The 21,922-nt window shown below is 35.1% G+C and overlaps 1 protein-coding gene across 4 annotated transcripts; it reads left to right on the plus strand.

Annotated features, from left to right (window-relative positions):
• Positions 1-825: 825 nt before the first annotated feature.
• Positions 826-19,027, plus strand: LOC126840659 (proton-coupled amino acid transporter-like protein CG1139). 4 transcript variants are annotated; one of them, XM_050576540.1, is made up of 11 exons: positions 826-1,360; positions 10,869-10,973; positions 14,043-14,131; positions 15,554-15,673; positions 15,815-15,965; positions 16,055-16,176; positions 16,309-16,393; positions 16,470-16,754; positions 16,826-17,004; positions 17,108-17,280; positions 17,559-19,025. In XM_050576540.1, exons 2-11 carry the CDS (start codon positions 10,899-10,901, stop codon positions 17,810-17,812), a joined length of 1,533 nt encoding a protein of 510 aa, XP_050432497.1. In that variant the 5' UTR covers positions 826-1,360; positions 10,869-10,898; the 3' UTR covers positions 17,813-19,025. The 4 variants fall into 4 exon arrangements, with proteins under 4 accessions (XP_050432497.1, XP_050432500.1, XP_050432498.1 ...); XM_050576543.1 differs by having other exon boundaries at positions 1,336-1,360; positions 14,040-14,131; XM_050576541.1 differs by lacking the exons at positions 826-1,360; positions 10,869-10,973 and adding an exon at positions 13,809-13,950 and having other exon boundaries at positions 14,040-14,131; positions 17,559-19,027.
• The last annotated feature ends 2,895 nt before the right edge of the window (positions 19,028-21,922 follow it).

Genomic DNA, 21,922 nt, shown 5'->3' on the forward strand with positions numbered 1-21,922 from the left:
ATTTTTTCTGTTCTAGGGGGGGGGAGGAAGATTTAAAACCCGGAAATCCCTCTAGCCTTATGTACGGACTAACAGAAAACGATTAACATATTGTGCTTAAGCTCTGCATTTTACAGATATTAAAATTTAAATTAATTAGGTAAATAGTTTTTTCGAGCAAGAATGTTGTATAAGAATATTTTAACACTTTAGTTTATCGACATTAAAATTGTATAATTTTAATATTAAATATGAATAATTATTATTAGAATTTACAGGTATTTTATGGTACACGTTAATACCTACGCCTATCTTCTTGTTCTGCAAAATATCTTGTATCAGCTGTAACTTTGGTTAATTAATAATTACATTTTTAAACCCTATACCTAGTGTTTGGTTTTTCATAAAGCAAAAAACCAACGTCCACGAGACGCAGAACTCGGATTCGGAAGTGTTGGAGTCACCTGCATTTGATAAACGATACCGAACAATATAATGACTCTTATCAACTCAACCGTCGGTTGATCACGATGTGTAGGAGGGGGGGGGGGTATGTTTTTTCGAGCCGGATCAACAACTCTATATTATTATGTATTTTTATTTCCAATTCGCCGTCGTTTCCCCTTTGTCCTATTCCCCCCCCTCCCCAGAAAACACCTCCCCCGACGCCGCCGCTAACACACACTCACCCTTCGCCGGGGCACGCACGTCTAGGGGAAGGCTAAGGCGACTACCGACGCGCTCAAGTAGTCGCACTCCGGAGGTGAGAGGTGGAGGGGAGCGGGGAAGGTGTATTCCGCCGGTTAGTGTCGGCTTATATATACTACCGGCCGGTACGCGCCGCGCTCAGTATATCGTACGACCGCCGCCCGGCTTGTTATAAATATTCTGTACCGTAAAAATTGTTTTATTAATACCCGTCATAATATTATATTGTTAAATCAAACCTGTAATTATTATATTGTACCTGTATCATCTATTTCTGTATTATTATTATGTGATCGAAAACCGTTTTTTTTTTTTTATATAATATATGTAACTTCTAGCTTTTTTGCTTATTCTTATTAAAATTTCTTTTTTTTTTTATTAAACGTATAATAAGTTTTTTTCTTTAAAAAAAATTCATCGTATCCTATATCGTTGGCGCGTACGCGTTTATTGTAATATTTTATTTATACACAATATTGTAAACACGTCGAATAAATATCGCATTTGATCGTTTCGAATTCGGTATTGTTATTTTTTCTCAATAAAAAAAAATCGTCGACAACGGCCGGTTAAAATTAATATCGTGGTGCGATCGCGCTAAGTGTGTTCCTATCTTGCTGTTGTTGCCGGGCCATCCGCTAATCCCATTCCGAGAAACATATGCACAGGAGATGTGAGTATAACAACTGTAATCATATTGTATAAAAATATAAAATTGCTTTTTTTTTTTGCGGAGAGGGGGAGAATAGTATTTAAATGGAAAAATTCCATAACAATATAATATCAGCTGCGCCGAGCCGAGCCAACCGTTTTTCCCCGGCGGTCACGTGGTCCGCAAACCGGAATGAGTTCGTCGAATGTCTTACTACAAAATTATTATCGAAGACAGGCACTGGCTTTTGCGGTATTACATAAGTTGTGTGTAACTTTGGACGAAGGCATCCGGGCCGTTTTTGCCATTCCACCGGCGGGTCGTGTCTCCGTTGTTGTGTGTCTATTAATAGACAGCTGCTCGTTTGTCGCACACACTGTGCCGTTTTAAATTATTATTGTTATTTTAAAACACTGTAACACGCGCGCATTCCGCCGAAAATCCGATATTATACCTATTTATTATTGCCGGCACCCGTGCGACTTACCCGAGTCGGTGTTGGCGCTATTTTCGAACCTAATACCTTAAGAGGGAAATACACACGGAGCAATATTATATCACACTGTTATTATGAATGAACGGCTATTCCGGCACACGAGTTTGCGCTCCAAACACCACACAGTGTTTCCAAAGCGGCGGGTCTAGCTATAAGAAAAAAGGGGGAGGGTCGCGCTCGCGTTTGTGTGGACCGCCGGACCCTAATTTTCCAAGGTCAGACCACCCCTGAGGGTGCCAACAAAGGACGTGTCGAAACACGTCCTTTTTACCAGGAAACCGTTCCGTCACAATAGGACAACATTTCTTTTCTCTCTTTCGGTTTGTACGTACAATATATTATTATTGTATAGGCGAACATAATATTATAATACTTGTTGGCTATGGTAAACTTGCCTATTATATAGGTCGACATAACCCGACAGGGATTATTGTCCGGTCCAACATAATATACACAGTGCGGCGCGTTGGCCGGAAAACGTGTAAAACCGCCGCGACCCACGTGGGCCCTTGGTTTTTTCTTTTTTTAATAATTATTATCTTTTTCTCGCGTCCGCTTAAAAAATCGACCGTCACATTTTGTCGCACGTCTCATTTCGTCAAGTCCGATTATAATAATAATCAGAAACCGCGTTAAAATAACGGGTGGGAGCGTTGATTTTTTTTCCGTGCCAATTTTTTAATTTTTTTCACCGCTTGTACTTTTTACTTTTCTCGGTAGCTCTGGTTGTACCTAATCATATTATTTTGGTTTCTCGAAAATCGGTTATCGGTCTCTCTGAGGCGACCGGTTTCCGAAGGCGCGTGTAACCCAATAAAGACCAGTTTAACAGCTGATAGTATAATAATAATATTATTAACCGCACAAAGCTATCAATTTCTTTTTCACCAAAATTTGTGTTCCCTAGTGTTTGATGTGTTGTTATTGTGTGTGCCGTGCTTTGCGCTGCTGTATGCACGGAAAGCCCGGACCGTTATACTTGTCGCCGACTAATAAACCAATGTAATTTAATGCATTTCATATTATGTATCAATTTCCAGTGTTAAATCGGCGATTTAATAAATATCAATTTAGGAACTATTGTGCTTTGAATATTTATTGAAGACTATATCGTATATCTCCATCGACAGGTGCACTTTTTGTTTGTTGGGAAATTGAGTTTTGTAACGCATTGGGTCGGAGCCATGTCCAGTCCTCCCCCGAGTGAGAGAAGGTATAGAAATATTTTCGATCTAACGGTACTGACAGATCTTAGAGAGGGCATGTACACTTATCATTAACCTAGTTAAAATTGTCGCCGTTCCCCTTAGATATTTCCATTAAGTAATTTTGCCGGTTAGGTACACACTCAAACTGGCACGAGTTTTCCAAAAAAAAAAAAAAAAAATAGCGTTTTGAAACGGTAGGCAAAACACAAACGGATACATCCACCACCTCGTGGCGATGCCAAGGTTGAACGTCGTCGGTAAGTTTGACCTCTGGCTCCGTCCAAGCGGTACGACTTCTCAGGTGAAAGTGGGCCCCCCTCGGCTATGGGTTTTGTATACAAACAAAACAGTACACATGTACAGCATGTGTATGTACACAAGTCTCGAGTTCAGCCGACTACCACCGCCGCCGCCGCCATTGCTACCGAGCGTATAACATGCAACTAATTTATTGTGTTTCTGTTGGAATCATATTTTTTTTATACCTCCATCGCCGCCTAAAAAACACTGGCCAAAAAATGCCCGCTGCAAAACTGGTCCGTCTTGATTATCATAATATAGCCTAGAGCAACACGTAATCGTTTTGTCCTTTACCCCGCAAAATCGCAGCCCAAGGTCAATGTCGTAGGTTTACCAAATAGCAAGATTTTTTACCGTTATCGCACACACGTTTAAAAACTTTGGACCGCCGCTGTTAAATGCATGTATTATTTTTAGTATAGCACTTCATTCGACCACTATAGTATTTTTGTGATGACTCTTTTTTTTTTTCTAGAGTATGTTTTATACTTGTAGTGTATATATTATCAGGTAAGCTACGGCTCATAATAATATACGGTGCACAGAGGCCCAGAGGGGTAGAACGCCGGAGGCCCCGGTTCGGAGTATAACGACTTTCTCCCCTTTTTTCACTTTGCGGGGTGCTCGGTTTACGTTTATCAGAGGGGTGGCGGCTTTCCGGTTTTTGGGGGTGTTGTGTAGGCGAACACAGAACCTAGTCAATAATAACCTTGGGGCCGACGGTGTTAATTACAGCCGGTCGGATATTATCCGAAAAATAAACTAACTGCAACAAACAATTATTCTAAACAAATATTTAATTGATTTCATTGGCCGCTCTGTTAGCTTTCTGCCCTCAGCTCTCTCCTTTCGCAGCTTATCCCATTCAAGCGGCGTTCTTCTGACCTACAAGCAAGTATTTAAACCCAGTTCGTGAAACTATTTCAACTTGGAAATGGCGTTTTAATACAATTTGTTGGTTCATTGCTTCAGTATACCGAGTTTAACATATTACGGCCAACGTGCGTAGAAATGATGTATGAATGGCACAGGAGAAGAAGGTTATAATACTCCACGTATGAAAATTCAGAGTATAGCAAAAACAAAGTTCGTGAATTTCTCTCCTCTCTTACATAAGAACAAAAAAAATCACATTTAGTGGTATTGTAATAAAAAATGTATTTATTTAAACAATCTATTGACATAAATAAAAAAATTAATGGCATATATTGAAAAAAACAATTTTCATTAATGGACTACTGCTCTTCTTCTCTTGTGTCCTTCATATATATATATATATATATATAGACATAGTTTTCAGTCCATATTCTTGTGCCGGTAGACAACAGCAGCAACTACTGTACAAAAATCATAAATGCATCAATTTAATACATTTATAATATGCCCCATAATAATATTGTTCCTATAAATTGTTCCTGATTTATTTGAGATATTTTTTCTGAGTTATACTTTTCGAAACTTCTCCTCGGGTAATAATAGGATGTTTTCATTACTAAAAACGGACAAAAAACCTTAGGCGTGTGTCTACTCGGAACAAACATTCTTAAACCTTGTACTCATCACACTAGATATAACAAAACCTTAAGCGTAACTATACAATATTGTAGCAACTACGTCGTATATTTTGTACGCAGTTTGTTACATGTCGCGTCGCCTGACACGTTTGTCACATAAACTCCTCTGACAGCAGAGGTAAGTAGGTACCATTTGCGTTTAAGCAAATGCGACGAAGGGAAATAAATAAGTAAATGCTTTTGACGTTAACCTAAATTGATATTTGTCAGAAGTACATTTGATATATATATGTATACTAAGATGTCTTACTACGCGCTAAATTAACGAATGCGACAAAATTGAAAAAAAACCATTAAGATTGAGAACGTCGCTGATACATTATATTAAAACAATAAAATGTACCTATTTGTATGTTTCGAATTCATGTCTACAGTAGTGTAGTCTATTCACCGATTACTGTGTGAGGTATAGGTATTGCTATTTAAAAAAAAAAATTTAACCATGTATTTGCATTATAATCGAATTATTTACATACAAATTAACGGTTCCTTAGTGTGCGTGTGACTCGCATGTGTACTGTAGTAGTATTAATCACGAATAGTTTATAGCAATTAGCAACGACCGTTTTTCGAACAATGTGCCCGGGTCGTCTGTAGTCGTCTGTTCGATTTGAAAATACTAAGAAAATAAAGGCTGCGTAAAAATAAAAAGTACACAAAGTTTGGATTGTTTAAAATACAAATTGAAAATATTCACAAAAATATAAATCGACGTGTTCGTACTTATGTCAGCTGTACAAATTGAATACAATAACATTCTTATGAATATTTGAAGTGTGTTGTAGTACCTATATACCTAAAAGACACATCTTAAGATTATGAAAATATGTGAGATTTGTTTTCTACCGTTACAACACTGGGATAATTTGCGACCCATTTATTTAGTTTTTCTTTTTGGAAAAGTTTACAAGGTTAGCGGTGCACTTGCGTGTGTCATGCGAGTTTTTTCTACCAAAATACTGTACCATACGAACCTAAGTCACATTATGAACAGAATAGAAAGATCTTTTACGCTCATATAACCCAAGTAAATTATAAATGCAGAATTTTCAACGGAATTCCGGTGATGCGGCTTTTGCAATCTGATATTTTACATGCAAAACATGGTTCGTTTAAATCCGAGGCACAGGATAGAGCCACAGTTAACTAACATTTGTACACATTTTTGACGTTTATTTAATTTATTGGTTGTTGTACAGAGTGTATGAATGGGTGTTGTAAGTGAGCGAGGGACATCTGTACAACAGACGATATGGCAAAGCCCAGTTCGCCCGTTATGGTTATCAGTTTCTAATTTCTATCGCCGTTTGATCACTTTCCATGAGCAACGCGACCATTTCAAGTTTAAAACAAAATATATTTTAGTTATTTTTTTTTAAATCGAATAAAAAAAAAAATGTTTTATCATAATATTATACTTTGTCTCCCCCCTAGTCCGATAGGAGTTCATGAATGGAAGGTATTGTAATTTTTTTTTTTTGTTTTCACTTTGTCTTAAAACGTTACAGCCGATTCGCTAATCTCGGGCTAATAATCATTTTCAAACGTTCGTTCGGTTTTGCGGACGTTGTATTATTATTATTATTTTATGATTTCCGTCACGAAACGCTTAACGCCTTAATCGTTTCGACCAAACATGGACACCACGTAATTCGCCGTCGTATGACATTGTTGTCGGTTTTTTGTTTTATTATTTTTAACGTTAAAGTACCACCCATGCATGTCAATACGCGTATATTGGGTATATTTTATGTATTTTGTTTGGCCGCACGCGCTTTGAAACTCCAATATCGAGGACGACGAGGAGTATAAAATGGTTATCCAAAAGAGATTCAGATTTACCCCTCCAAAAGAAACCTGTTGGTTTTTCGGGATCCGATTGTTTAATGTAATTTTTTTTCGGCCAAAAGAATTTGAATAAAAAAATTCACTAACGCGTTAATGCGATTACACATAATATTGTTTCATTATTAATATTGTTATCATCGTCTCGTGCGTGGGTTGGATCCGGTCCAGACGAGAATCCGTATTAACGGTACGAAATCTCACATTGCAAACGCAAGCGAATGTGGAACACTTTCGTCTGTTTTAGATTATTATTTTTTCACTCCAAGGTCACTAGCGGTCGGTCCAAGGAATAGGTTAAAAATATATCTATATGTGTATGTATGTGATATTTTATAACTGCAAGTGGTCGCTGTTTATTTTTTTCTGTTCTTTGATACAAGAGCTAAACTCCACTCTCCACACTCGCAGTGTGCCATATGGTTCTGATTAAAAAAAAAAAAGCAGTCATTGTGTAACACTCACATACATAAACGACAGGATTAACGCTTCCCATCACAATATGATTTAGAAAGATCTCTGCGTGTGTTAAAATATAATTACAAATTACATTATATAATATAGTTTCGCACGGGCCCCGTCCTAGTTTTGTGTTTTACTTTTCACTTTGAACGAAGACTACTTTTTTAATACATTTTTCACTAATTATTTTGAAAATTGGCGATAATAATATTATGTGACTGTAGTCACGCCGAGTTGGCATTTTAGACTATTTAGTAATAGTTCTACGACAACACCTAAGCTATTGTTAAACGAATATGATTGTTATGGTTCTTTAACAACATAATAATACAATAAGGGCACGTATACCTATGGTCCGGTCGCATTAATGATTCTCGACGTTAATTACCCACATGGTATTATATAAATATAGATATAGACTTTGGGAATTGTTGTCAAAACACATTAAAACGGTGCAACGTACATTTTGTGGCTATTATGATATTATATCGCATTTATAAGTAGTTCGGCCGGTATAAGTACAAATACGTTTATAATTATTATTATTATTATTCGTGATGACATTGTCCGGAGTACATTTTATTAAAATATTTTAAACAGGATCCAGAAGTATGGACAGAGATTTGTGCTACATTTTTTTGTTTATTTTAACAAATCTCTCACAAAAAAATAAATGTAGGTATAATAAAAAGCGCTAATTTTAAGGTTTTATTATCCCATGAACCTCCCCCCCCCACCAATTCTCCGTCTATGTGACCAGAAGGGTACTACCACAATTATTGGAGGAACGTTTTTCCTATTTTTGATTGTGTATTTCGTTGTAAAAGTGAATTATCTCCTTGTAACTGAATTTTTTGTAAATTAATGTGTATGAAAAACAATACAAGTAGGTATATTCGTTCAGTGTTTTTCTATTTTTTATTTATTTTTGCGTTTATTAGAGTTCTTATATGTGACTACTCCATTAAGCGAAACTATTTATATTTTAAAAATTCGGAGTTACGGTACTTTTACTATAATAAACGACCCAATTATCACTGCGGCCGACCTTGAAAGGGCTTGTTGTTTTTCACAAATATTCGCCTGCACGGCCGAAAGTTGTTGCCACCCAAAATACTTGTTCGCAATTATTTTTGGATCGACCACGGCACGCGCTCAAAACAATTTCGGCCGTTAACCGAACATTAACGAGGCGTGTTCGGGCTGTCAATAACCAATTTGCCTCATCTAGAATTACATTATAGTATAATTACTGTCGGCGGCCTATTGAATGAAAGGAAGGAAGAGGAAGTCGTAGCTGTAACCTCGGCGGTTTGTCGGTATAGCAGCTTGTATTGAACGCGACCAGTGTTAAAAAAAAAAAAAACCCGCCATCCCAGCAGTTTGTTTTTTTTTTGCTTCCATGTTGTAACGATGTGTTTTTTTAATATGCAATTTTGTTTTACCACGACCCATTTCTCTTAGGTTACAACCTAGGCACGACCGCGGATTGTTACCATCCGTTGGTCGTCCGCTTTTAAGATAGCTAATTCTAACAATAATGGTGTTATTATTAGCCAACACTCCGTGCCAGAAAATCACTTTAAGATACATAATTATTTAAAAAAAAAAAACGGACTGTCACCGAGTCAACGCACCTCTGACGTGCCCTCCAAAAAAAAAACACCTACAGGGTTACTTGAAAGCCTCCCTTCTACGTGCGCGGTCGTTGCCCAAGTTCACGGTAATCGATACTATAATATCAATATGTACCTCGGAAAAACATATTAATATACATCCGAGCCGAGTTTCGCAGTAGGTAATAGTAATAGTGATATAATAACCGCATCCGAAACGTTTGATGTAATAATTATTACCGCTGTTTGTTGTGCCGGTGGTGTGTTCAAGGGCTCGCGGTTTTCTCCATTGGAAAAATATATGTCCGTTGCGAAATTCGGCACGTTAAAGCCAAACCACAGTACTTACTATTTTCCATGCCTTTAGTCGACCGGCAACTGTACCCTGATAGAAAGTCGACTCTGCAGTCAATCTGTAGCACTACACACACACACACATAAACAAAACCTTGTTGTCTAGTCTCTGTAAACGAGTATCGATTAGCAAGCGTTTGTAATCGGAATAACATATTTTCATTTTGATGATGTGTGTGCAGTGCGTGTGTTTGTAGAAACTTTTCGCAACATTAGCAAGTAGTAGTAACGCCGCTAATAATGTATTCCAGTCAACGTCCTTCGAGTTTCCACGAGACCTTGAGAAGTGTGTATTTTGTCGACAGGCAAAATGTTTAGATAAATTATTTTTGCTATATCGGAGGAAAATACCGCTAGGAATTCGATATGTTTGTAAAAATATGTCATATTTCGGAATTGGCAATGAGCAGGGTTTTTTCCCTCACTTAAAACCTCTTCACCGTCTGGTATTTGTTGGGGGGGGGGGGTTGTGCTTATCTGGACCACTTCTAAGCGTTCGACAAAAATACAGTGCAAACGGCGTTTTCAGACTTTTGAACGTATTTAAAATTTACTATACGGCTGTCCCCTTGTATTCTTTAAAATTGGGTTTATTTGAAGTATAAAAAAAAACGCTACATGTACAAACCTTAAAAACCACATGTTCAAATAAAAATGAGTGTTAAGAGTAATAGTTTCATTTTGAAGAAAAAAAAGGAGGTATTCTAAAAAAAACTTTATTATATATTTTTTCTAGTGATCAAAAATAGTATTTAAACTATACAAATTAAAAGTATATACAAACTATTAATACAATTATGACCTTTAACTATTATTTGTACATAATTCTGGGACTGATTTAATAATTTCAGTCGTGGGTCTAGAAATCACAAATGGGAAGAGTGTCAAATTAGACAAACACAAAATAAAGGCTGCAATTGTTTTCTGATAGTCTGTTACCGATTTTCATACTCCACTCCGTTAAACGTAACTAAACAAATGCACAAATAAAACACATGTTTACATTTTTTTAAGCCTTGTAGTTGGAACCATAATTTTTTTAGAACTTTAAATATTTATGGTGATTATTAAGAAATTGAGGGAGATGAATGAAGTCCCTTTGGCCCCTTCCGACCGTCTTAATCAAAGGTTGAATAATAATTTTTCATTTTCAACAGTTTACGGTTGAAATTTTTCCACAATAATAGATGCTCAGTTCAATATATACTTTACAGTGAAAGAATCGAGAGATAATTTTTTTAAAATTTTAATCCTCTTTGTTATTATAGTTTATGCGCGATTGCGCTTCTCGCCACGTTAAAAAAAACATATTATACTGTCTAGACACATAAAACTAAACAGCTGAAATTATATTGTACGATGGGTTTCTCATTAAGTAGTCGTTTCGGAGTTCAAAAGAAAAACATACATGGAGCGTTCAGCTTTTTTACAATATTATGCTTATCATTATTATACACAAAAGCTATTATACAAACGGCTTTTACCACAGCTGGTAACCATTATTGTGTTCAGTGTAGTCATGGTGGCTCACTAGGGGAACGTGTAACCGTCTTACCCCTGGTCCACCTAGACCAACCGATGACTTACCCCAAGTACTCGTGATTGCAAGTTGCATGCGGCCAATTATTGTAATATTGAAATTATTCTAATATTGTTTTTTTTTTTTGTTTGCAGTGTTCATACATTCAGCACAAGACAGTAGAAATGACAGACAGCATGACACGGAATTATAACGGTTTCAACAACTGTACGCCGAAAACTGACCAGAAAACCCAAAACGTAAGTCGCTAAAATTGTGCATTGGAACATTTAATACATTTTAATTTTACATAAATACGTTGGCGAGGCAGGCGGGATTCCCCGTGAATGATAAAAAAAGAAGAACTTTATCTACGGGGTAGCGTTTTTGGTTTTGATAACTAAAACACAATCACCATTATTCATTCGTAAAGATTATTTTTTTTTCGTTTATTTAAAAAAAAAATATTAGGTATAGATATTAAAAAAAAAAAACGCTACCCCATATACAAAGTTTTTCTCTAAACATTGGGAACATTTTGGTAAATCTACTGTTAATACTGGCCTCGTATACTCGTCCCGCTCAAAGCTGTTTTGGTGGGAAAAAAACTGCCTATACTTTACTACTTAGAATTGGCCTGGGCTGCGTCCTCTTAACGATGATTGATAGAAGCCAAAAAATACACCCGAGATGAAATCGTCGAAGCGATGACGGGTTTTACAGTAAAATGATTAAGCTTAAATTATTGTATTTTATTATTATTATTTTTTTACCGCATCGCGCTGAGGTCGCCCGTTGAAGGTTTTACTGCCTGTCCTTTAATAACAATGTAGAATACGTGCCAAAAAAAAAAAAACAGAAAAAAAGGCCGGCAACCTTGATCCGTTGATAAAACTCGATGACTACTTATTCCTTATTTTTTTGCGCATAGCGAATTACCGCGATAAATCCGAAAAGAACAAACCAATAATACTGATAATATACAGTAATAAACTAATAAGTCTAGAAGTGATCATGAACCTGTCTGGGTTTATCTGTTTACTCGGTTGAACTTACTTGCTTACCGACCTACTGCGTTCGATTTTCCGCTAACAAACAAACAAAGTCGTTTTGACCAATAAGGTGAAAACCGATGAAAAGGACCGAGGCATCTATTTCGTCTCATTTCCAATGCTACGACGCCTATAACAAAATACAATAATAATCCATCAACCGGAGAATTACTTGCAATCAATCGCATCTGTCGTTTCTTTTCACAAAAGAAAATAACTTCGTATTACGCCGCATGTAGAAATTAATTTTGTTTAAAGTCTTCGGTCAATAATAACTGTAGGAAGTCTCTCTCTTTCTCTCTCTCTCAAAAAAAACATTAAATTAAAATTACTTGTTCAAATGTTTTGGGCAAAAATCTGGTCCCTAAAGTCGATCCTAAGCAAACGCAACGAGAAGGTCAAATGAAATATTTAAATAAATCTCCACTACTTCATTAGATGAACGAGTACGGTAAGTGGGAATAGAATTAGGTATAGTATAAAGCGCGGTATAGTAATAACGTATAAAATTATAATACTGTCGACACGGGTCGTTTAAAATCGCCTTAAACAATGCCAATAACCTCGTTGGAAATTAGACAAACGAGACCTGACCTAGAAGTACGAGTGGGACCTTTTATGTTTTTTTTTTATTCGCTTATTATAATTTATTTTGAAGTACCAACGGGCAACGCCGGTATTGTCGGCGGAATCGACAGGCAATGTATTTTTAGAAATTTTAATTTTACCTAATAATAACGTGGAGAAGATTTTTTAGTTAAAATATATAGAAAAGACGCAATAATAATATTTTATTCTTAAAACAGTTTAATTGGCTTTTATGATGTAATTTACGCGTGAAAAAAAATAATTAAATCATTTTATCGGCTACCTACCTACTCGTTAAACGCTGAGTGTATGAGTAAAAAACCTTTGACATTAAAAAAAAACCCATTGCTCTTTGACCGCGGTGTAATACAGTGAGCCATGAACGGTATCAATACCGTGATCGATTTACATAAATACAATTTTTCTGCTTTATATATATATATATATATATATATATATATATATATATATATATATATATATATATATATGTATGTATTTATTTATTTATTTATTCATGAGCCTTGGCATTTTGTGAATGGAAACCTACTGTTTTGGATTTCGCCTAATGTAAACGTTGGCCCACATTGTAGTATTGTGAGCAAAACATAAAAATAAAAAATTGCGGTTTTAGTAAAAAAATTGAAGGTGGCAGAGGTTGTTTTCCTGTTTTCAACTGTGTAGCGATAATGATCCGCTCTCTGGTGCTTTGTTTTGGAACCTGGCTTCTTGCAATTTTATCTTCTTTTTTCTTCTTATAATCTCTCGTTCAACCCTCTTCGGTCGATTGCACCGTGCAAAATATATCATACCACAGCTGTAACGATAGTAATTTAATAATAAGATATGTACGGTGTACAAAAGGCATGCGTCTCTGTTTAGATGGAATAAAAAAATAAAAAATCTCATTCCGTCGGCACCAACTCGTGCCGTGACTTAAGGGTGTTTTCTCCTCGTGCAAAGGCCAAAGTCAATATTATATTAATACAGTAGTAGTGCCCGGAGGTTTATAGTCCTAGGTGTTGGTCTCGGGTGTTTTATATCTTTGACGCCGTCCGTTTAATATAATAATATAATATTGTATGCGGAGGAACACATGTTGGGATTAACAGCTAATAATAAAAAATAGTATCCACCGTTGTGGGCCAAGGTCGTCGTCGACGGTTGCCGCATAGGTCAATCAGTAATGTTTTTTTAAATATAATTTAAAAAAAAATTACTTGATTTTCCGTTAAAAACGTTATGTTTTATTGATGCTGCAACAAACGGCCAATATCCTATTATAATATTATTAAATAGTGATAAGTCTTTGATGATAAAAAAAATGCTCAAAACAGTTCACACTCTCACATAGTATTATCCCACTTTCCGGGGTTATCGAAAAACGTTGTATTGTGGAGATGCATCATCTTAATATATTAATATATTACAAACACATACACACAGTGCCAGTCGGTCTTAGTAGTTATAAGTAACCTACAACGTCGGTCGTCGTTTGTTCGAAGCCAGTGTGCATCGATTTGAGTGTGCTCTGTGTACACAGTTGTGTGCTCAAAAGTGTATATTGTGTATGTGTGGTCGTGCAAAACCCTTTGCGGTAGGAACATAGCCATAGTGCGCGTGTGAAAATCTCTTATCGTTATTTCATACTTAACCGGTATTTATTTTTTCCATTTTTTTTTTCAGCAGATGACCCCCACGGACGGTTACGACAATAAAGCGATGCTCAGGTCCGAATTGGATCTTCAAGGAAAGCCCGGAGTCAACGGAGTGACCAGGTACGGGGAGCCGCCACTCGTTATAGTACACACTAATGGCTGCTAATGGACGTTCTGACACCCAACTGAGAGAAAAGTCAACGAATGTCCTTATATATATATATATATACATATTAAAATAACGTACTTACGCTCTGCCTCTGCGTGTCCGGTTACGGCGTGCCAGCCGGTAGTCAAAGTTCAAAGTCGTCGGTTGGTAATAAAAAGCGCCCCGTGAGCGAAAATTCTTGATCGAAACCGTGATGTCAGCCGATAATAATAATAACACCGGTATAATATATCATATCATTTTTCCACGGTCTAATGCTATTTCGAGAAACGGATCGCACGCGTTTGATTTCAAATTGGGAATGACGCAATCGGTTTAGTTTTCACGTTTGTTTTCTCATAGCAATACTCAACATTATTCCTTTTCGGGAAAACGCACGAGAACTACCCCTTGCCCCCACCCTCCTCTCGTTGGCTGTTTGCTGCCTTAACGGTTATTCGAGACCGCTTGTGGTGTTTTAAACGATTTGTACTTGGAATATTTGACTGAATAAAAAATAATATGTACCTATTTTAATGGTAGCACACTAAAAGGCGGACGACGAATAATTGTATAATATGTGTCGTTTATTGTAAAAGTGAATTAGCTCCTTGTAATAATTATTGTGTAGGAAAACAAAATATACAAGTATGTATTAAGTGTTTTCTATTTTTTTTTTTTTTTGCATTTTTTGGAGTTAATTCTCTTATACAATGAAAGATAGTGCAAAAATATGTGTAGGTATTTAAAAAAAATTGAAGTTATACCATTTTTACAATAAACGACCCATATATTATGTGTTTTTTTAGTTATTGTTGTTTGCCTGGTTCGAGCTGCTTACAACCTAGAACAAACCAGTTGTGTGAAACTAATTAATTATATTTGTCATCGGTATTTTTTCGAATAGTTGATTTAATGTGATCATTTTTTTTTTTTTATGTACGTAGTTTTCAAACCGATTTATCCGAAATAATATATTTTTCAACATTGAAATAAAAACCTGCGTTAGTGCGTTATAAAAGTATACCTGCCTATTTATGTTTGTTCTGAGTGCAATCTATTTTATACCGTTTCCGTACAGTAATCGTTTTCTGAAACAAATAAAAAACCGATTATAGGCTTACAGCTGCGATTTCGGAGTGTACCGTTGAAGCTTTCTTGAAAACGCCACTGATCTTATACAATCCGACTTCGTGTTTTGAGTGATTACAAGTGTATAAACGTGTAGGCGTGCTCCACTTATTATTATTTTTATTTCCTAATCTCATCTCTCGAGTGTCAGACGTTCAACCGTTAGCCGGTGTTACCATAATACTATATACATATATATTATGATGTACACGCGTTTGACAATATTATATACTCAGGTGGTTTATTTTCAATATCGTTTTCAGCATAAATATGGATAACTTGAGTAAAGTAACGCACAACACGACCACGCCAAACGGACAACAGAACGGAAAACCAAATTTCTACGACCCTTACCAGCACCGAGATGTCAAACATCCCACCTCGTAAGTGCTGCGTCCGGCGACATATAAGCACTACACCGAATTACCGGTTTTTGCTTGCCTTGTAAAGTTGTACCTGTTGGTCAGCGGCCAATTTTGGTTTCAATTTGCTATTGTAAAATAAACGGTTTTTTTTTCCCGCAGGTATTTCGATACGTTAATACATCTCCTTAAAGCCAGCCTGGGTACGGGCATACTGGCCATGCCCAGCGCTTTCCGTAACGCTGGTTACATAGTGGGCACGTTGGGTACCATCATCATTGGTATTTTATGTACATACACAATACACTTGTTGGTAAGTATACGCCGCAGGACAAAATTACGGAATAATAATTGTGATGTGCTATAATATTAACCCGGGCTGGTTTCCTTTTGTTTCCACAGGTGACTTCTTCGTATGTGTTGTGCGTTAAAAGAAAAGTACCTAGTCTGACGTATCCGGCCTGTGCGGCAGCGGCGTTCGAAGAAGGACCAAAGATGACTCGGAAGTTCGCACCGTACGCCAGGTAAGATCCTTCGGTAGTTATGGAGTATAACACAGCACACTGGACTTGATATTATATGGAACGCGTATTGCCTGTACAGGTAGTCGGCTGCTTATGAATATGTGCTAATTTATTTAACCGTTTGTTTTTTAGAATGATTACAAAGTTGTTCCTAGTCTTGTACCAAATCGGTTCCAGTTGTATATACATAGTATTTATAGCCAAGAATCTCAAATCGGTAAGTGGTGATACACGAGGATTGAGAAATTAGAGGAACATTTCATTTCATTCGGTTGTTTTTCCGTGTTTCACAGATAGGTGACAACTACCTCGAGACCACGGGCCCCTACACTGACGACCGCATGTACATGGTGTACATAATCATTCCGTTGATATTGATCTGCTGGATTCGAAATCTAAAACTGCTTTCTCCGTTCTCTTCGGTGGCCAACTGCTTGTCGATGCTCAGCTTCGGACTGATATTCTACTTTATCTTCCGCGACCTGCCTTCGCTGAGCTCGCGGGCTCCGGTGGGCACCATCAAGAGTATCCCGCTGTTCTTCGGTACCGTTCTGTTCGCCATGGAAGCCATCGGCATGGTAAGTGCAAATTTTCCGCCAGTTTGTGATGCGGCTTTTAAAAAAAATATATATTTTCGTTCTTTGCCCAGGTTTTGCCGCTCGAAAACGAAATGAAGAACCCAAAAAAGTTTGGCAGCGTTTTCGGAGTGCTCAACGGCGCCATGTTACCAATCACGCTGCTGTACACGTTCGTGGGTTTCTTCGGCTACTTAAAGTACGGCGAAGCGACCACCGGCAGCATAACTTTGGATCTACCGGCCGGAGAACTGTAAGTGGGTCCCATCGATTAGCAGCAATGCGAGCCCTGGTCGTTATCACACATCCTTTATAATGTGTCATATTAATGTACCTATACATTTTTACTTACGCAGGCTCGCTCAAGTCGTCAAGCTTTTGCTCTCAATTTCCATTTACATATGTTACGCTCTATCCAACTACGTGGCGTTCGACATCATGTGGAAGAGTCTGGAGACGAAAATGGAAAAAAACGAGAACAAGATCTGGTGGGAATACGCTCTGCGGACGTCCATTGTTATGGTTACATGTAAGTGTGCATACATCCGAGTTGACCGTAATGGCAGCAATCGAGGGGGGTGTCCGGTCATCTCCATATTTTGAAATCGCCAAAAGAAAATCCAAGTTTTTTTTTTTTACCAAATCAGAGTTTCGGTCAATCGAGAATCGCATGAAGTTTATGATGTTCGTGCCCGACGTACGGTTATTTCTTGTGATTGCGTTTTTGATTTGACTACTAACCCTCGTCTCTCCCTCTTGTGGTTTGTGTACACTCATCATTGTGTATTGTTATTCCTTTTGTTACAGTCTTCCTGGCCGTCGCCATACCCAACCTGGAGCATTTGATTTCGCTGATTGGCGCGTTCTGCTTGTCGACCGTGGGCATTGCGCTGCCGGCAATCATTAACTTCTTGACGTTCGTGGACATTTACAGAGAAGAAGGGTACTTACGGCTCGGTCTGTTCGTGCTGCGAAACCTGCTGATAGTGGCTATCGCCGTTTTCGCTTTCGTCATCGGAGTGTCCACAAGTATTACAGACATAATAAATCACATGAAGTGATCTCTTTCAAGGGCGGCGTTTGTTTTGGATAACAAACAATGTATCAACACTGAGCTACCGTCTGGTCGCGTTGGTAGTTTTTTATTATTTTTTTTTTTTTAACTAGTGACCAATCATTGTTATTATTATTATTATTATTACTATTATTAATTATTATTATTATTAATATTAAAAATTCGCCTAGACGAATCCCCACATGTAAACCTGTAACGACTAAAGTAAAGTAAAAAAAAAAAAAACAAATCAAATTCAGTATTTTTCAATCGTCCGAAGTTTGATTTCGATGGTTTTTAGAATTTCTATTAATATTAAAATATAATAATGCCAATTCAGTATTTTTGCCATTTTAATTCGTATAATAAAATAATAATTATTTGATTTTGTAAATTTTAACATTTTTTTTTTTTTTAATGGAGTTTACTACTATTAAAAAAAAAGAGATAATAACAAAACAGGGTGTCCCTGGTTGGTTATACTCACTACGGGAAGACGAGACTTCGCAGTCTATCCATATCTATTTTACACATATATTATATATACTATATTACTTCGCACGAGGTTCACAGTAGGTTCTCCAAAGACAGTTTTTATAATTATTGAATTTCGAGCAACTCTGTGGACTATAAAGACTTTTATTAAAATTTATTACCTTGTTTTTTTTTTTGTATTATTGTTGTAAAATATTGAACTATTACTATTCACATGTCATAATAATGCGCGATCAAAAGTTTATATCAAATTATGTTTAAGCTAATCGTCATTGTTAGTATATTTGTTTTTTTTTTTATATATATATAACTTAAATATCATGAAACAGGTACATCTTGATCCGGGTAAAAGATTTGTTCTTAACATTCCTACGCGTTTAACATCTTTATTAGTATTTGTTTATTTAAAAATCGACTTACCATTTCAATTTTTAATTATCTTTCTTGCTCAATAATATGTAATGTATAGAGTGTGTACACAGTAAAATGTTATCGGACGTGAATTGCCTAGTTTAAATACGATGTTGTAGAGATTTGTATCTAGTTCTAAAAAAAAACTACATTGTTTTTTTTTTACCACCAGATACATTTTTTCGAATTTTTGTGAAATGATATTATTGTGATACGAGTACATAAAAATATACATAGTTTTGTAATAACGTGAATATTATATTGTAGTTAGTAATATTATATAATTATGCATATAACTATACAATGTATTTTTTTTCGAATAAAAAAAAAATTATATTATATAGTATAATACATATGTGTATAAATATAAGATTTTTTTTTTAACGAAATTTTTATTATGTATTTTAGACTGAAAAATAAATTTAATTTTAAAGAAATATAAGTTATATTTTGCAAAACTATGAAAGCTGATTATTGTTATTATTGTGTTTGGGCTTTTAGAGAAGACCTGTCGTAAGTCGCTTTGTATTTACCTGAACTAAAATTATTTTAATATTGCATTAACAAGGCCAAAAAAAAAATAACTTAATGTACCTATTTAATATTTATTTAGCTTTTTTTGATTAAAACAAAATCGATGAATATTATATGGCTTTTTTTAACTAATGAAAACGTGTATCTTGGCCAATCTGAGGAGAAGACATATTTTTTCTGTTAGATTTCATAATAAACATACAAAAAGCAAACTATTTTTCACAAAAATATCTTAATAAATCAGAAACTTACTGCCGGATGACTGAAATATCGCTATATTTAAAAATGTCTTCCATTAATGCCTTTTTTTTATATTAACGGTGAAGACAGATAAAGTCGGTCAAACTGACGTTGTTTAATAACAACGTTAATTCATTGCAACAAAGGAACTTTGTAAAAACTAATCTTTATTTTCAAAAGTATAATGGAAAATGCATAGGTAATATCATAATAAATTTGTTTTCTTATAAAACCGTGAGATGAACATAATTTTCATAGTATTTGTTTTTAACGCAATAACTATGTTTTACGCTTAAACAAAACAAAACGAGAGTTTCAAACAAAATTCTTAAAAAAATTAGATTACTTTTTAATGATTTAAACCCATTTTTAGGGATTGAAGATATAATTGAAAATATGCAGCACTTTAATATATATTTTTTTTAAATTGGCTCTCATGATTATGCTGTACCACAGTTAAAATGTCAAAAATGAAAAATGTTAAAATCTGTGATTTTATTTAATATATTTTCGTCACGATATGTGTGTTTCGAAATTCGGTTCTAATTATAATGTAAATTACAAGTAATTGTTTGTTTTATGATACCTTTGAATTTTTAGTTTTTCAGCCCATCCATTAACACATTTTGTAAGGTAGTTTACCTTACCTTACCTTACCTTACCTAGGGATTGATGCTAATATGCTTGTTATTAATAAAAATTAAAATAGTACAAAGATAATTGGTTGTTGTCAGTTAATATTGAGAGCATAAAAAACATAAGCCTAAACGAAGTTCATTAGACTAACTCAGTTTTCAAACTTTGTTTCATCAAATGACTAACAAAACCGTTTGGCTATTCCCAATATAATATTCTGGTAGCATATTTTAAATTTAGAATTTTCAGTTTAATCTTAAAAAGATATTCTCCACTGTAACTGTTACCTTAGTAATTGTACACATAAACAACAACAAAATAATAATAATACTACAGTTAGTATGAAATTAAACTGGCATTTACAATAATATTAAATTTTAAGAAAATTCATAAGAAACAAGTTACAACGGCTTATGCCAACAAACGATATTGTCGAACGCCGTCTCAGCCGCTGTTTACTTATGTGGCCCTGGTAGGCAATACTATTAGTTCGATATCACAATATTAACCAAACGTTTCTAAAATATTATTTCCTTCACCATTGGAACAACATATTTTAAAATTTAACGTTTCAAATATATTTTTGTACACTGTATCCAGAGTACTGAGTACATTGTACATACTGTAGTATATATGTATATGATTGTTATGTATGTATAAGTTTAACAGAAATGTATTGGAATATGAAAAACTACAGGCAATAATAAATAAAAGTCGTGCGATTACTTAAACAGGTGTAAAAAAATGATTAACGACCGCTATAGCTGTTGTCTGATAGTGGAAACGGTTAGATGTACTTTGTGGACTATGAAAATAACTACCAAAAAATGAAATCGACACAAAATTATTGTACAAATATAATATATAATAATTTATACAAATAATAGTTTATTGTTCATTAATTTACAACATGACATTCTACTTACAAATCTAAGAGACGAATTTTAGTTAACGTTATCATAGTTAAATAACGTTTTTATTAATACAGTTTTAGCCGTAAAATAATCTTGTAATTTACTATCATACATTTATGTATATTGTTTGCATAACCAAAACTCCTTATTATTAACATTCGTGACTCGAAACTAATAACACTGTAAACCGAAAAATATACGAATAATTATTACGCCCATTACGATTATTATCTCGTCGAGTGTTGACATGATTTTTTTTTTAAAAATAATACTTGTTTTTGTCATCATAACTATTGTAACCGGCACACGCTTTTTTATTTTTCAGGTTAATATGTTTTTTTACAATAGACAAACAGAATAATAATATTACAAAATATCATTAATACAACGCATCGACCTGTGCACTCCATTTGAAATAATATTCATTTTCGATAATGGCGATTAATTATATAATAATGATTTATAAAACATGAACAATTATAATTTGACCTATTTACGCAGCAATTTCACACGACGGCGTTTAGATTTATTATTATTTTTTATACACAATAAAAAAAACAATTTTGTATGACTATAATATAAAAGGTTTTTGCACATATATCCCTTCTTCATCAAATACTCGATGATAAAAAAAAATATGTCAGCGTAACGGGAGCCAAAATCAAGTATATTACACATATACGTACACAGTAAAATATAATATAGTAACAGTTAAATTGATTGTCCCTTACGCTGCCATTTTGTTTCCGAAGATAACAATAACAATTCGAAACACTGTTAAAAATGAACACGGGGAGATACTAATCATAAAAAAACATTATTACTCTTAGTTGTGTACAGAATTGCACATAATACAAATAGGTCTACCAATACGGTAGTCACTTTTT

Source organism: Adelges cooleyi, unplaced genomic scaffold (genome assembly GCF_023614345.1).
Source record: "Adelges cooleyi isolate 19-005CV unplaced genomic scaffold, UGA_ACOO_1.1 ACOO_flye_CR_arks_rails_tigmint_CR_PRNA_376, whole genome shotgun sequence".
In the NCBI taxonomy this organism is placed as follows: Eukaryota; Metazoa; Arthropoda; class Insecta; order Hemiptera; family Adelgidae; genus Adelges; species Adelges cooleyi.